We start from the raw sequence: 17,384 nt of genomic DNA, 5'->3' as shown, positions 1-17,384 counted from the left end.
ACCACAGAACATTACAAAAATCCTTATTGATCTGTCAAAGATTGCAGATTTTGTATAATTACTTTAAAGAGACTATTAACTCCCCTATCATCATTTGTGCACAAGCATACATAAAACTTAGTATCTCTTCATGCATAAAAAACTCACAGGCAGCCCTTTTTCCAGTACTGGTATCGGCAGAGGTATGGGAATGGCACGTGGTTTGGGTACTGTCAAATTGAATTCCTTCGGCTGAGTGACCGTTGAAGTCTTGACAGTGGTGGTGCGGTTACTTAACTTATCTGTGAGCTGCTCAATCAGTTGCTGTACTTTTGGCTGCCATCTTCAAATAAAAACAGATTTTTCAGTTTAGTTTATTTTTTCTTTCATAAAAACTTACATGCAGTAGATGAGGTTGGCACTGGTGCGAATCCTGTAATTCTTTCAGACACTGAATTTAAGTAGAATTGACCTGTGAACGTGCACTCATTATTTAGTTGGACTGTGTTACCTCATCTCTTGATAGCCAAGTAACGTGAAATAGCCAGTTTCTACTCAATAAGCAACTATCATTTTGCAGCAGGACCAGACTGAATCAGAAAAGCAGCTGCCATAAGCCAAGTACACACTTAACATACTTAGAAGAGAATATGAACTGTGGTCTGAGTATTGCCACTTCTACCAACTGACAGAGCACACATAAATCAGTCTCAAAACATAGGCAGTTCTAATAAAAAAGTAGCAAGATGTAAGGAGTTTGGTGAATTAGCAAATGAACTTTCAGTGAACCCTGTGGGACAGTCAAGATGGTTTTGATTTCTGTGTGGTTGGATTTTGGCTTGCATGAAGGTTCAGACTTTTTCCAGTGAATGGCAGGAAGGGGCAGAATTCAAAGACACAAGTTATCAGAGGGCTACATATGGTGACAGCTTCATGGCAGTTTTTCCTCCTTTGTATGTGTTCCGTCCTTAAGTATTAGATATGCAACAGAGCTTTACCAGAACTTAAAGAGCATCTGACAATGCAAATCTACAGTAACTCAATTATGTGGCTGTTACCTGCGATCGTACTGTCATTATGGGATGAGGCTTGCAAGTAACTTCTGCAAATAATGCAGCCCACTAAAATAATTATATTAACCTTATTGACATTCAAAAGAGGAATACAAAGACATACTTAAAAGAATTTAAGCTACCAAACTGATTAAACTGATCAATGCATCCTCAACCCCTGAAGGAAGTTTCAAATCCGGTAACCAAATATGGCGTTTAACATTCTTGTATAATTTATATTTATTAGTTTAGGCAAAACACGTGTTCATTATTTTGAAGGCAACTGGCAGTGAAGGACAGCTCCAGAAAACTTGGTGTTGATGAAACAAGCAAGAGATTAAGCCCCTGCCTGCCTGCATATGTAGATATAAAACCTGTGTGGATATGTGGGTATATGTCTACCTACAAATCTCTCTTTGTATCTTTATACTACCGTAAGCATAGATTATAATTAGATCACTGTGATGTAATATACTGAGTAATATTCTGACTTTAGATTTATCCCTGCAGTGCCTGCAGAATTCAGTGGAAGATGGAGTATCAAAATCCAAATCCATACTATACATTTGCTAATCTGGCATATTCTACATAGGATGAAAGGATTCTTTCTACTGACTTGGATATGACAGAACTAGGTGCAAACTCTTTTTCAGCTGACATTGTTTGTAGTGTATTTTTGACTGACAGTGTTTGTCATCATCTGGATTAATCTACAGTGCAGTGAGGAGGATGAGTGACTGCAGCCACATTGGTGTACCGATGCCAGCCCTAATTCATTTGTCATGGGCAAAAATGAGAGTGAAAAAGTGACCCAATAGGCTGCAGAGCTACTGCAGCTACTGCAGAGCTACTTTCTCTACATGAAAGTGTTCTAGTTTGGCAAAGGTATTTCAGCTCCTGTCTCACCACCTAACCAATGTGGGGACACACCTGGCACCTCAGAGCATTTACCTGTTAAATGATGCTGCAATTGTGTAAATAAGTAATAATTTTAAAATACTTGTTTACTTGCTTATCTGATTTTTTCAGAAGGGATTACATGACCATTGCCATAAACAAGTCTGTGCACAAAGCCAAACTCAGGGAAGTCAAACATCATTTTTTAAATGCTTAATATCATACAGATGTTGAAGTGATTTATGAGGCATGAGTCCAACTCTATGATAATCTGAACCTTCTATTTTATTTTTTTAATCAGAGTATGATGTTTGATCTGTCCAGGGGCACTGAGGAGCAAATGCACAACAGCTCTGAAAGGGCTTTTCTATAGCAGAACCTTGCCTTTGGGTAAGTAAAAGGGATTACTATAGTCTGTGGAAGACAAGGAGGGTTCTGAGTGACTTCAGTAGGAGAAACTAACAGCAAATTGAGCTTTCAAAGGCAGCTTTCCCAGCTGAGGTGGCCAAAAGCTACTTAAGTGCTGCTTACCTCAGCAGTGGATCAATCCAGTTCTCCTTTACATACAGTGAATTGTAGAATCGGCTCCATTCATCTTTTATCCACGTGTTCAGATACAGGGGATTGAAGAAGAATCTAAGAAACTAAGAAGAAGTGGCTTCTTTTAAACATGGATACTGAAGGTATGGTGTATGTAAGGCTACAAAAAGATAGTTGCTTTTACTACAAACACTGCTGAAAAGCTTGCCTGTATTTTACCCTGTAATTAAATCACAGCTGCACAGCATTTGTAGGTTCTCCTTAGTTCTGTTAGGATAGCCCCATGTCTTTCAGCCCTGTTTTGTCAAACACAAATAGATACTATTATTAGTAGCCTAAAAAAAATCTAGGGGCTAAAACATGGGGTTGTGTTGATGCCTTTCATTTGCTTCAAACATTGTGAAACAAAAGGCTTTATTCAAAATTAATTTCTACTGAAATACAGATTTTAGTGTAATTATACAATAGAGTTCCAGAGTCTACTACACCTACAATCAACTCCTGATTATCTACAGCTAGATGATCCCTGGTGCCCAGAAACATGTCAGGCCTGGCACTGCACCTGTATTACTTAAATTCCCTTCAGCTCCCTGAGAACTGGGCAAGGAGAACTGCTGAGAACACTGTAACTGCTGTACGATATGGTTTCTTCTTTTATTGAAATATAATGAACTGGCATATTCCCATTAAACTAGAAGACTAAAATTTGGCAAACTTACATATTATAGGGCTCTACATGCTGGAAAAATAGCAATTAACATTTGAACTTTCATTTCCCACTGGAGTTCACCAGAAGGTCAAGAGCCTTGCTTTAAAACTTGAACAGTTCAAATGGCCTTTTGAAACAAACTCTTAGAAAACGGCACTCAGATTCAGCATGTGTCATTTGCAGAAGTATAAATGCCAAACTTGAACTTTTTCATTAAAATTCTTGGAAATGAAAGTACAAGCAAGGATCGTGTTGAAAGAACTCCAGTAATAGAAAAAAAAAGCACACTAAATAATATTGACATGATGAGACATGCTGGAAAGCAGTGTGCAGTCACTTGAGAAGCTACAAATGGAGACTGTGGAGCTTGTTAGTTCAGCTCTGCCTTGGGTTGGTTGCCACAGAAACCATTTATCATATAAGTTGTTATATTGAGTTTTTAGTTCTGGAGTACCACCACGTTGCTTCCTACATCACAGGTGGTGCTAGGCCCAAGGTGGCTCAGAGCTTTGTGAATAATTCACCTACAAACAATTCAGATTTGACCCAAGGTGTTTGCTGCAGATGTTCAACAGGTGTAGGAAGCCTTCTACTTGAAACCTGTAGTCCCGATGTGACCATTTCTAAGGAATTAACCTTTAAATTTAGTCTTATTTTCATCTGTTGTGCTTCTGACCAGAGTCTGCCTGAGCTGAAGTCCACAATTTTGGTTTTGATAATGTGTATCACAGATGGCAAATGTCGGCAGAATAAGATCCATGAAGCCACAGCACATCTCATTGCTTAACAATAGAAACTTCTGTGTTTTGGGAACCTAGTTGCTAGGAAAAATTCCTTGTATTTCTGGTTTGTCTTCGGTGACATGTGACACAAGTGACAACCCCAACATCAGCAGCCACTGCTTTATTTATAGGAGCAAAATGAAACTTGAAGTACTCACAGATTTCTGTTTGGATGTTACCAGCATCTGCCTCCTTGGAGAGGGCACTGGACAGTCATTTTGGTAACAGCATTATTCTGCTTACTCCTCTGTCCTGAATGTTTCAAGAGTTTCACAACTCACAGAGCATAGTAACTAAGATTAATTTCTCTTCTAGAAGGGGCGGAATTACACCAGAAATTAACTGTACCCATTCTTACTATTTTAACGTACTCTGGCTGTAGTAAGACAAGTGTGTATAACTAAAGACAGCTTTGTAAAGCATTTTCACAGATGGGCTGAATGAATACCTTGCTTTTAAGAATTTGAGCCTGCCCTGCTAATATTTTTAACATATTTTCACACAGTGGGATTGTACAAATTTCCAAATAAACACAGAAAATGGGACGTTTCCTCATCTGGTATTATCTTTACATCCCTGCAGTAATTTGCAGAGCTGAAGTCCTTATATTCACAACACAAGCTTTTGACTCTGGAGTTAAGGAAGTAACTTCAAGAAACAGCTGGTTCTGTTTCTCCATGAAGGTCAGCCACTGGAGAATACACCCACAGCTATTTGCTGTAGTAGCAAATGCAATCAAGGAGGCTTCTGTCCACTTCTCTTTTCACCTCCTGATTCTTTCCCTCTTATTGTAGTTTAGAACTTCAGCTATGCAGGCTCAACCACCTGTGAGATTGTACCGTTCAACTGCAACAGAGAAATGCAGAGGAAGGCAAGAAGCTCTTAAGAAGGGTTTTCTGTGAAGAAATTGTAACAGACAACACTATTTTAAGGATCCTGAGGTAAATGTGTAGAGAAAAGTGTCCTAGCATAGTCTCAGGTCCTTCTGCTACTGTTTGACCTATGTCCACCATGTGGCTGATCTTGCCCTACTTCTTATTAATCTTGTCCTGCTATTCCTACCTCATCATAATAGCAATTACAATACCCAGATCTTATGTAGTGATTTTCCTTAACAGATCTCAGAAGTTCTTTAGAGAGGACTTTACTGCTGTTAGAAACAATCAGAACATGGAATGGAACAAAACAGGTTCTTGAATGCTAGAAAGGAAACACTGGTTATTTTGCATTTTTTACAAGGCAATTATGAAATCATAAAGCTTTTTACTTCAGCATTTATTTTTTAACAGTGCATTTTCTTTAACAAACCCTTAAGTTTTACAACAAAGATAAAAGACTAACGTATGAATACTAGAACAGAAATATAGGCTTCAGTTAGCAATACATAGCTAAGTTCTTAGAAGAACAATCACACTAAAGTTACAAAATTGGGTTTTATCTTATGGTTCTGTAATTATACAGCCATAAAGATTTTTGCATGTATTCATAATATTGCAGAATGAGAGCTTATGAATTTCTGTTCAAGCAGATGTACATGTGTGAGTGAGGTAGCATTATTATTCTGCCTGGGTATTCTGCCTAAATGAAAATGTATGCATCAGTCATAGGGAAACACTGTGACTTTGACTTGAATGGATTCCATCACGCAGGCCTTCAAAAGATCTACTCACATAAGTCAATTTCATTTAACTAAAGGCTACTCACTTGAGTAAGATATATCTGCATGAGTAAGAAAATTCCATTCAGCCTGTGATGTGCAGAAAAAAATATTTTTTAAATAAAGTAAATCTATTCTGAGTAAATATATGTGAATAATTTTTTTGCATCTCAACTGAACTGGGACATAATAGTCATCCGGCAAAATCTACAGGTCAGCATCCTGAAGGAGAATCCCAAATTTCTGATAATTTCTGTTGCTAAGGCTGCAGATCTGCCTTCTGCTGTTTTTGTCTCTGTTGCTGGGGGGGACCAAATGCTGCTTCTAAATCTTCTGCTGCAGGTGCATTAATATAATCTAGCATCACTTTGGAGACAAAGAACCTCTTCTAATGCAAGAGAAGAGCGAGGTACCATGGTGATAAGGATCTGATAAGATACTTAGGCAAACAAAGTTACATCTACAGGAAAAAAGGTAGCAGGTGCAGACCCTTGCACAATGCAGCACTTCCCTATCAGAAGAGTTATTCCAGACAAGGAAGGAGAAATGATCTAAAACAGAATGTCAGGGCACTGACACTTAAGCCGTGTAAAGCTAGGTGAACAGCATCAGCAAGAGATAACTGGCATGAACTGGGAAAATTATGTTGCTAGCTGAATGAGCTCAAGATGCATCCAATCGAGTGGCTTGTATCTAAGATGTTTACCAAAGAAAGGTCTGAGAGAGCATTTTAGACAGAGTGATTTGTCTGTCTACCAGATTATGATAATTCTTCCAGCCACCTCTCTGTTCTTTCTAACAGTTAATGAAATGTATCATTTTTGTCTCTGAATGGAATTAATAAAAACCATTCCATAGTAAACCCATCAAAACAAAGTGAATAGAGTGTTTTTAAAAATGTTATGCAGACAACCTAACCTACTCTATCCCCACATATTATAAAGAAAGCGTACTCATCAAAGAGACACCGGCATCCACATGAACATTCAGAGTAATCAGTGTAAGGATAACCTCAGCCTTTTCAGTATTAATTACTAAAATTTGCCTGTCCCTTGAATTCCATATGAGTTATTCAAATGCCATGTTTTGACTATTCTTTGAAACATCTGGATGATCAAAGTTTACATATGCTGTGTCACCAGTAATTTAATTTTTAGCCCATTTTCCTAAGAAAACAGGTCTTATAAGAAAGCATTGCTGCTCGGTTTATCCCTCTGCCCCTTTTTACAGCATAGCTTTTAAGATAGGAAAGAGAAAGAGAAGCTGGAGATACTTATATTTCTATAAATTTCATGAAAGTTACCAAAAAAGTCATGGAACAAAGCCCAAATTTGTGACTGCAGAGAGGGAAAAGCAGGCAGACCTTTGTTGCCTTGCTTTCTGTTTGGCAGCAATGGTTTGGTCAACTGCACATTTGTTGTAAGGGGGGTACTCCAAATGAGCACTTGTGTTTTTGGGAAGGAGAAAAAGTGGTGGAAGGACAATAGGCTTGATAATGGAAGTGGTAGTGGGTTGTTCAGGGAAAAAGAACACTAATCAGCAGGAACTGTGATTCACTGCATATGGAAAAAGCTGCTTCTCCTTCCTGAAGTGAAAGAAAGAATGCGAGCAGAGCCAAGAGCAAGTATACACATGAGAGGGACAGCTGTAAATCACATGAACTGTAAATAATGTGATTATTCTACCTTCTCAGATTGTATAAAATATTTTTTTAAATTGATCCTTGATGGAATATGAGATAGTTCCTGCATAAGTATAGAAACTGAAGGTTTCTGTGATAAAATACTAATTTAATTGCCAAATTTAAGCAGGAAATAACTCACTTCTCAAATTATTCTGAAACGTGACAAAAGTGATCTGATTAATCAAAGTTAATGAAGAAATCATTCATCCATATTTAAAAAATGTTTTGTACTTTCATTACCTTTTGCATTTTTGCAGTGTCCAGAGATTTCACAGTTCTGCTGAAGTGCTGGAGACCGAGCTCTTCTAGTTGAAAAGTAGCCAGGTAACAAATAACTATCAAAAGATACAGACATTTAAAATGCAGCAGGAAAATCTAATAAACCTGTACCCTGTCCTCAGCATACACTGGGATTTAGGCTGTTACCTTAATTTTAAACAGTCTTCAATACTGTTTATCTAACTGGGCAATATAATGTTTGTCAGTAAGAAACTGTAATATGAAGTTATAATGTTAACCCTATGCTCATTATTAGCATATATAAACATATATATGTATATATATATATAAAAATCAGTTGTCTTTTTTTTGTGATTCAGATCCAAGTGAGTGCAAATCTACACAGTTCTATGGAATTCTATAGGCTGAGGATCTATCCACTTACTTACACAAAAATGTAAAGCAATTGTAGTTATCTGAAGTCATTCATAGATTTTGATGCCTGAAAATACCTGTTTGCAAATCTACCATAGCAGCATTTGGAATTCTGTTAGGCTGGAGGTAAGATCTGGTCATGATTTCAGAGTCATTTATTATGCCAACATCTCACCTAAATCAAGCAGCTCTGTCAAGCCCTAATTGCTTGTTCCCATTCCCTCCTTTTACACCCTGGTGTTTCTTCTCTTGGGCAAGTACAGTCACCCACACAGCCAAGTTAGAACAGATTGCTAATTTAACCTGAAGCACTTCCGTGATCAGTTCACTGGATGGCTGCTAAACACAAACTCAAGAGAAGATAGGACATAGGGATGAGAACGAGGGCAGCTTGTTTCTTTGGGTAGTAGTACTAGCTTGCATGTATCTGTATATTCCATATGGGAAGTTCTGAGTTACTCTGGCAACAAGGCAAGGCGAAAAGGAGTCAAATGGCTCCTGAAAGATGTAGCTGAAAAGTTTCTGACAGTATTTTGTTGGAAACAGCTCTTAGTGTAACCAAAACTTGTGGTGCAAGCAAGCTTATTCTTAGAAAATTAATTTAATGTGAACAAGAGACATGAAAGAAGGTTTTGATAGTGAATTTTTCAGCATACTGTGTTTTTAATGCTTTCATACAGCTCTTATTCTTCTGTTCTAAAATCATACTTTATTAGACATGCCAAAATTACACATATCAAAAATGTTAAACATAAAATGTCCTAGTATTTATTTGCAAGTGACCATTTTGCAGAAAGTGGTGTAATCTTTGTTTTCATTCTGAATTAGAACAAACCCAAGTTTTAAACTGGGTTTAAACTGATTCTTGCAACCCCACTGGCAAGTATGCAGAGGGGAAGAAAGGAAGAAGCACAGTCAGTGCTGGGGGATTTTTGCATACTTGTAAAGCTCATGAGCTCCTCTATCAGCTTTCATTTGACCATATTCACTTTGATCAATGAGGCTTCAATTGTACTGCAGCGTTTTAGCTGCCACTAACCAGTAATGATAAAAGCAGTAAATTCTGACCAATGTGCTGCAGCCAGGTCTGTGTATCATTAGGCTTCAATCTTGTCCTTTAGCATAGCAACGTATTTAAGCAGTCTTAGCAGAATATACATTTATCTACTACAAGCTTTATTAAATCCAAATCTGCTAACACATAGCAACAGCCTTTATAAGCAGCTTTGATCGGTTAAGTGTCAATGCAGCTTGGCAAAGGGAATCACAAGCAGCTTAAAAAAATGTAAGCCAATGACCTTAGACTCTCAACTTGTTGATAAAGGAAAATTTTCTGGGGGCCTACCCTCTGCCTATGATTAATGGAGGCTTTTGAGTGGACCAGTCCTGACAATCCAATTATAGCAACACTCAGCTTAAAGATATAATTTATGTGCCCCAGACACTGAAAAACATGGCTCTGGAGAAATGGAGACAATGAATCACTACCATTTAGAATAAACTCAATATACTATTAATTTAAGCCTTGACAGTTTATGTTTCCTTTAATTTGTTATTTGATTTAGATTTCTATAACATTCCATATTGTGACAGAAGCAACCAGAATTGGCATAAAAAGTTAGTAGCTTTTCAAAGATAAAGAAGTTGATGTATTAGATACGGGTGTTTTTTCTGTATTTTTCAACCACTTTGTATTAAATTGACTGGGTTTTTCAAAGTACCCACAAAGCTTCAGAACACTTCTGACTTAGAGAACCTAGTGCAATTTGTGATTCCAACTTATTTAGGGACTTAATAAATCGACTTCATTATATCTGTACTAAATGCATAAATAAAAATATTTCTTAAATTACTTTTTAATGTACTTCCCAATGCCTGAAATAACTTTAGGAGTAGTAACCACTTTGATTAGCTAGCTCACACTATCAGATATAGTTGTATTGTAACTGATTCTAACCAAATAACTAATAAAAGGAAAATAATTGACCTCACTCATTGAGACAGACCCAAGTCTACTTAAGTCATTGTGATGGTCAGTAATGAAGAAACCCATGTATGTATGGGGATAGTTGAATCTTCATATTAGGAGACATGCTGTGTTCCTCAGCAGTCAGGCTTTACTATAAAGCTTCATCTCTGAATGGCAGAGGTAGCAGGTTGCATAGAAGAGAATAAAGGGAAATCACTAAAGAACATTTTTTAAAGTGATGGTTAAGCTTCCAAAATACTTCTTCCAGCCTTTGATGTTATTTTCCATTTGCATGTTACCTGGTCTGCGGGCATATTCTGCAGAATTTTTGTAGGTGAAATTCCACTTAAGACCTGTGAGACTCCAGGCTATATAAGAATTTAAGGATTTAGGCTTTATATCATAAGACCACTGGAAAAAGCCCTGTACTGCATACTGCCCAGGGCACAATGACAGTGCTTCCAATGTAATACAATATTAAGAAATACACTAGTAAAACAATGTTTTCTAAAGTTTTGTGGTAAATACATTCAGTATTGTAAAACACCACTTACCTATATAGAGGTTACGCTCAGCAATCAGGCAGTATCTCCCATCCCGAACAAAAAAGGCATTGACTACTACATCCAATAAGGATTTATATTTTATGCATCCAGCTAGTGTATCCAACACAAATTCTTGTTCTGTCACGTTAAGAGTCTATAGAGATACAAAATTAATAATGATTAATGTATTCTGGAAAGAAAAAGAAGTACAACCATTTTGAAGTAATTGGAAAACCTGAATAATGAAGAGCAGTGCCTTTGGTAGGGCTGATGTACTTTGAATACTATCAAATATGGGCAGTCCTAAGAAATTAATAGCCCTTGTCAAGTAAAATGTAACCTTCTCCAATGTTAAACTTTCAGTTTCTCTGCTGACACATGCATTTAGTTAAAAGGTCTTGATGTGTGAATGTCAACAGTTAATGCAAAGAAAATCTGCAGTCTCTGAGCTATGAGAAATTATTAACTTAGTTAACAGTATGAGAAGGTTCACTTAAGAGTCTGCTTTTCCAGTGGGAAACCTGTTCTTTCTCGGTGAAATCTGTGCTCCTTGGGGAGATTAAATTGAAGGGAGAAGCTGGACGGGAATTATGGAAAAGACTCTTAACTGCTACTGTAACCTAATATTGGAGAACACAACTGATATAAACTAAACCTGTGAGTGCCAGGATTCTTGTTAATGCCGGCTGTTTCTGATCCATCACTCATGATCATGCAATACCACAAGAGAACAGAAAAATGGAGGGTCAGATTCATGGCACACCATTGGAACCTACCTCATAACCCCTTTAAAAAGCTGGAATGCTCTGAACTTCACAGAGTTTCAGTCATGATAAATAATCTATGGGATATCTGTTACTACATGAGATAAACTTCCAGTATGAACCACCTTTAAAGACTGCAATAAAATCTGAGGCCCAGAACAGTTTGTTATTACATGAATTGAAAAGGGCAGCCACACTAGGACAAAATGACAAACAATAATGAATCTTTGACATAAGAACATTAGTCAAGAAGCCAACAAGAAAAACACGTAGTGCACATTTGATGCATGATCTCTCCCACAGCTCTTAGATGTGGGAACAACCGAACTGCCATAATATACCAGACGAGAGGTTCTCCTTGCCTAGTGGGCTATCTGCTAGCATCCTGATTGCTTTATTTTGCTAATGTGATTCATTTCTAGTTTAAAGGTAGTATTAGAGGCTGCTGGAAGGAACTATATGAGCTTTCTGGTATGTGACACTACAAAGGGCTTTGAGACTCAGACAAAACAAGGCAATACTTTAAAATGACAGTTGTAATTTTCAAATGAAAAAAATGATGCAGAAGCATTCCAAGTGCATTTTTGTGGGTTGTCATTCAGAGCAAGCATAATTCTTTTTCACTACTCCTGCTCAAAAGCCAGGCTTCATTCCGTCCAATTTGTACATCATCACTAGGAAAAAAAATAGTGCCTTCATATAATTGTCACCATATCCAAAAATATTTATATATGCACACACATGTAGGCAGGTAAAATTAGACCTACATATATCCTTATAATTCCTTTGTTGCCATTGGGGTTACACTAATACATCTGACTTTCTCTAGAGCAGAACAGTAATAGACAATATTACTAATGACACATATACAGAATCAAGCTCAGTTTGTGGCTCATGATAGTTAAAATGACAGAAAAGTTCTATTTCTGTAACTGAAGCAATCAGATATGACTTTCAATATATTCTGTAGCCCAGCTATGTTGGGTAAGAAGAAACAAGCGTGTAACCAAACTAATCATTACATGGAGACACGGAAGCATCACAAAGTCTGCTGAGCAGCATTAAAGACTGAGTGTGAATAAGCACTCAGTCTCTTATGCTGAGAATCACCTACATTCTTAATCAGGACTTGAGAGAGAAGAACCAACAGGTTGTGGCTGACATGATAAACGGTAATGCATTTGGGAAATATAGCCAACTTTAGTGAGGTGGCAAAGAAGGAGCACAGAGAAAAAGGAAAGCAGGGGAAAAGAGGAGATACAGAAGGACTTAGATGTAGGATGGACACAAATGGAAGGGGAGAGGAAAGAGACTGAATGTATCTGAAAATACACAAGAAAATGAATTTGATGGGAAGCATGGCGTCCATCTTGCTAAGCACTGAGGATTCTTGTGAGGCACACAGTCCATCCCAAATATATCTCTTCTGGATGAAGATTCATGAAAGTTCTTCCATAAAACTGGCAGAGAAAATCCAGAAATCTACCCCCCCACTAAATGTTCAAATATATATCCTGAATTTGATATCTGAGATATCTGAAAATTCACCACAAAAGGCAAAAGAAAACCTAAATACCTGAACAGCAAAGTGAGAGAGGATGAAGTAGTTCCAGTAGAAGTAGGATTGTGACATTTTGAGTCTAAAATGATGGGTCCCCTTGAACAAATGCCATTGTTCATTAATAGATCCATCTGCAGACAACAGTAGCTCTGATAATAAACAGAAAGCCCATAGTAAAACTGGACAAGACAGCTGGAAACAAGCAGAACAACTCTCACAACTACCTCCACTAGAAAGCTAGAATATAAATTTTTTTCTTTATTTGACTATAATCTTTGAATTCACCTTCTGATTACTTTGATATATTGTACATGTGGAAAGTGTGACAACAAATGAGTGCTTTTCAAATGTACTTTTGAGAGATAATAGGAAGTAGACGAACAGGTAACAAGATGACAACAGTGCCCAAATCATATCTCCTACACAGTAGAGACTATGTTATAAAAATTCAATTGCATATTTTCATTTACTCTACACTAGTAGAGTACTTTTAGCATTCTGAGTTAACAAGTCAGAAGTTAGTTGTTAGGACAAACGCAGAAATAAGTGCTTACTCTTGCCTACTCCTCAAGTAAGAAAGTACATATCCATCCACTACATGGGCTTGAGCTAAGCAACAAGGTGACAGAAGGTGCAGCCTGGGCACAACTGTGCCCCCAGCATCAGTACTGATTGATAATTTTGTGGACCTCAAGCCAAAAAGTCTAGTCACTAAATATTACCAATTAGGTCTGCTTTCAACTACAAATGGTACTAAGCGTTAAGTTGCTCTCTATATATAAATTGAGAATAGTTAAGCAGCCTGCTGCTGTGTCATCTAAAGAAGTGATCTCATCAGAACTCATCATAAACTAAACAAGACTGGGCACGGTGAAACTTGGATAAGAAATCTCAAAGGTGAACCAGTTGTTGGTTAAGACCTTTTTATAATCTAGTGGCTCAATAAACAGTGCTTTAAAACATTTAGGATACTCTCTGCATGGGAAGTGCATATGTCCTGAACAAATTTCCTCAAAGATATTTACAATTTATCTGTGTATCATCTGAAATCATATTGCTTTGGGAAAGTAATACACTGAGTAGGTATAATTTCTAGCACCAGTTCCTAAGTGCATTCTTTCTGTGTGGCCTTATGTTGCATTTTATGTCAGTGGGTCAAATGATCCTGAAACAGGACAGTATTATGACAGATTTATAGCACCTTTTGTATGAGGCTGTCAAAACTAGCATTAATTGTGTTTAATGAGATTCCCCTTGGCTAATATTATTTTGTAAATGCAGGAACATTGAATGTGGGCAGATAAGAGATTTGCCCCAGGTGACACACAAAGTCAATAGTGTCAACAACAATTAATAAATGCTAATTTGTGAGCCTTTGTTCTGCCCATCAGACCATCTTCTTCCCTTTTAAAGTATACTTTACCTCATGTATTTCTCTGAAACAACTAGCAGTTAGTTATGTTTATAAGTATGTTGTGTGAGTCCTTCGGCATGGGGAAGACCAGACAATTCGGAGGTGAAAGTAATGCGTGCAGCAAACATCACCTCCTGTTGCATCAAATACTGAAATTTATCAGAAGGCAAAATAGATCTTGAAAAATATGCCTATGCTGTGCTCAGGAAACAACTTTTTTTATCTCTAATACTACAGCTTATTGTTTTGTTGTTTAAAGCATAGTAAGCATAAAGCATTGTAAGTTTATTGTGCATGAATACTGGATGGTTCTATATTTTTAGTGCTTAGAAGCCTATATATTATTCTGTTGACCAATGACTGCATTGGATATAATTAGTTATATGCAATCACAATGTTATTCCCATACAAATATCTGACAGTGTTCTCTCAATAGCATTAAATTTCAGCTTTTTTTTTCGATTTCCAAGGTGTAAAAAAATGATCTTGCCTGAAATTATCCTTAATGATCCTGTAAAAAAAAAAAGTGACTCTTGCCTGAATATGTGCTGATTGGCATTATCTCGCCTTTTTTGAAATCCCTAATGCCCTTAGCCCACTTCCATGGACATATTTTCCTTGCTCCCCAACACAGCTGTAACTGGGAACCAGTCAGGTTTCTTCAAGGAGAGAAAAGACTGTGTAAGAAAGCTTAAGCATAGGACATTGTACACAAACAATTTTCAGTGTGTAGCATGAATTAAACGGGGAAGTATCTGCAAAAAGCAGACTTTGCCATCATGGGTGTGTGGTAATAAGAATGGTTACAACAGGACCTATTTAAGGGTCAGAGATCAGAAAAGGATGGGTAAGCAGAGAAGGAAAAGCTCTTGTGTCTGGAGAGAAGGAAAGGAACATCAGCCATGCCTTCTTTGAGACTTCTCAGGATAAGGATGTAGTTTTAAGTGAAACAAACATTTTAGAAAGAAGATAATATTAATGAAAAGATAAAATAGCTTCCACTTCCCAAGAGAACTGAGTAATAGTATGTACTTAGCTTGTCTACTGCTGGGCAGAATATGTACATTTGCAGATACAGTCTGATTAATTTATAGTAATTTAGATATCAGTGTTAGTCCTCTCCAAGGGCCTAATCAAAATGCTGTGGAAATGAAAGAAAATACTGCTATTGACTTCACTGACTTTTGAATCAGTTGCCAGAACCATGTCCTCCTTCCCTCTGAAGTCAGTGAAAATGTTTCCAGTAATTTCCATAGAGGAAAAAAGCCTGGGATCTTAGGGTATGTGTAGGAAAATGTCCTGCTTCTGCTATTCATGGTCCATGTTGTAGTCACAAACTAGTATTTTCATCTTCATGTGATAATGTGGACCATCTTGAAGAGGTGCAGTTAATGTTATTTTCCCTTGTACTTAATATGAAATCATGAGTGGGACACTGCAGAAAAATCAGACTCCATCTTTTCCTTAGAAAGATTCTGATCTGCATTTATGTCAGTAACTAATAATACAAATTAGACTTGTATAATTTCATAGGATTTTTTCAACACATGTATCAAAATAATCTTGCATTGGAGTATTTTCAGATTTAAAACTAAATCTCTGACTTTCGACATTTGGGGATTTTATTCACAGTTGAGTGGGCATGTGTGAGGCACACAGCTGAACCAACACAAATGAAAGCTAGAGAGAACTATGCCAAATTACACCATGTTCTTGCAAAATGGAAAACTCATAAATAGGTCCATCTTGCTATCAACATGAGAAGGATAAAGGAGGAAAGCAGTGAATTTGGGGTGGCAGTTCTGATTTTACAGAAGGAAGCTTTTCAGTAGATGGGATATATAAAGGTCAATGTGATGGGTCTGATCCTGCAACTCTAATTGAAACAAATGATTCCACTGAAAATAAAGTGAGTTATTTGCATAGAGAAAGGCACAAACATTGCTTGGTAAATTCAGTGTTAAAGTCTGCCTCATCATAGCAAAAGCTTGGTTCTAACAGTCACAAGGAAGAAAAAATGCCTGGGATGCCTCAGTTAGGTACAATGGATGCAGTCCATTTCTATAAATGGTCAGATGAAACATATCCTGATGTACAGTATATGCTGGATGGAGGATCACTCTGGATATGAATAATTTTTGATTCATTTAATTGAAGAATATTTAATAGAAAGAATGACATTTAGTGCACAAGAATGAGGATATTATCTGTAGGGCATTAGTCTGATGAAAGGAGTCGGAAAATACATTTAGGAAGATAAACAAGGAGAAGCTGTCTGGATATTTAAATGAAGAACAGAAATAGAGATGTGAATTTGAATGGGAATACTAATAATTTAAAGAACTGAGAGACTAAAATAATTATTTTAAGTTAATGTGTTGTTCAGGATAATTCACACTGAATTCTGTTTTAATAGCAATAAGGCCACAACACAGAAGCAAAAGCATTTATTTGCACTTATTGTTTGTTTTTAGGAGGCTTCAAGAACATAAGATGATTCTTCATGATTTAAGGTGAAGGTTTGTTGCAAGTGGGAGTAATGTATCATATTACTAACGAACCTATGTTCTTATTGAAAATATTTGCACTGAAACCAAGTCCAATATTATGTTGGAAACATAATAATTTACAATACAATAAACATGAAGATTGTAAATAACTGAATTACAAGTCAAAGTGTATTTTCTTTCTGGAAGAAGAACAAGTCTGATTGTTCACTGAGAACAACCAATAGAAATTCTTTTCATGATGTAAAATATCGTATTAGAAGGTTATAAAGACTTTAAAACATCCAAATAAAATGAAGATATATAATATGAATGAAACGTACAGTGTTGATAACGACTGGGATCTGATTATACTTTTGGGAGATGTAAAACTAATTAAGTAATTAATTAGAAAAGTCTGGTAGAAGACAGGATGGTAACTTGTAGAAAAGACAAGTCCGATATACTGAATACCTGAGTAGGTAAATAAATATTAAGAGAGATGTGTCTTGCAGTTATTTAGATTTATGCTCATGGAATCTCACCCTCCTGATTTTTGTCTGGTCAGTAGCACACAACACCAGGTTTGATATTCGTCATGCTGCTAGCACGAGACACACAGGCTTGAATCTTGTCTGTGATTTAAAATGATAGCATTAATCAGGATGCAAACTGGAGGAAGCTTTTTCAT

General features: G+C 36.8%; 1 protein-coding gene across 6 annotated transcripts in view; it reads right to left on the bottom strand.

Moving 5' to 3' along the window:
* Window positions 1-17,384, bottom strand: part of CFAP99 (cilia and flagella associated protein 99) — a 53,706-nt gene that overhangs the window by 31,849 nt on the left and 4,473 nt on the right. For 3 of the 6 annotated variants that reach the window (XR_008974585.1, XM_057426681.1, XM_057426682.1), the window contains exons 3-6: window positions 10,478-10,622; window positions 7,541-7,635; window positions 2,460-2,572; window positions 148-322 (exon numbers count right to left, since the gene is read on the bottom strand). Coding sequence is in view for 5 of the 6 variants with exons in the window: in XM_057426681.1 (XP_057282664.1) it covers window positions 148-322; window positions 2,460-2,572; window positions 7,541-7,635; window positions 10,478-10,622 (528 nt within the window). In the remaining variant the exon portion in view is untranslated. Of the gene's footprint in view, window positions 1-147; window positions 323-2,459; window positions 2,573-7,540; window positions 7,636-8,894; window positions 8,923-9,299; window positions 9,319-10,477; window positions 10,623-17,384 lie in introns of those variants that run through there. The other 3 variants (XM_057426686.1, XM_057426684.1, XM_057426685.1) reach the window with 3 other exon arrangements.

This window comes from Pezoporus wallicus, unplaced genomic scaffold, assembly GCF_028554395.1.
Source record: "Pezoporus wallicus isolate ANWC-B61680 ecotype Strahan unplaced genomic scaffold, APGP_CSIRO_Pwel_v1 scaffold_13239, whole genome shotgun sequence".
Taxonomy (NCBI): domain Eukaryota; kingdom Metazoa; phylum Chordata; class Aves; order Psittaciformes; family Psittacidae; genus Pezoporus; species Pezoporus wallicus.
The sequence above is the reverse complement of the archived record's forward strand: the minus strand, read 5'-3'. Positions and strand labels throughout refer to the sequence as shown.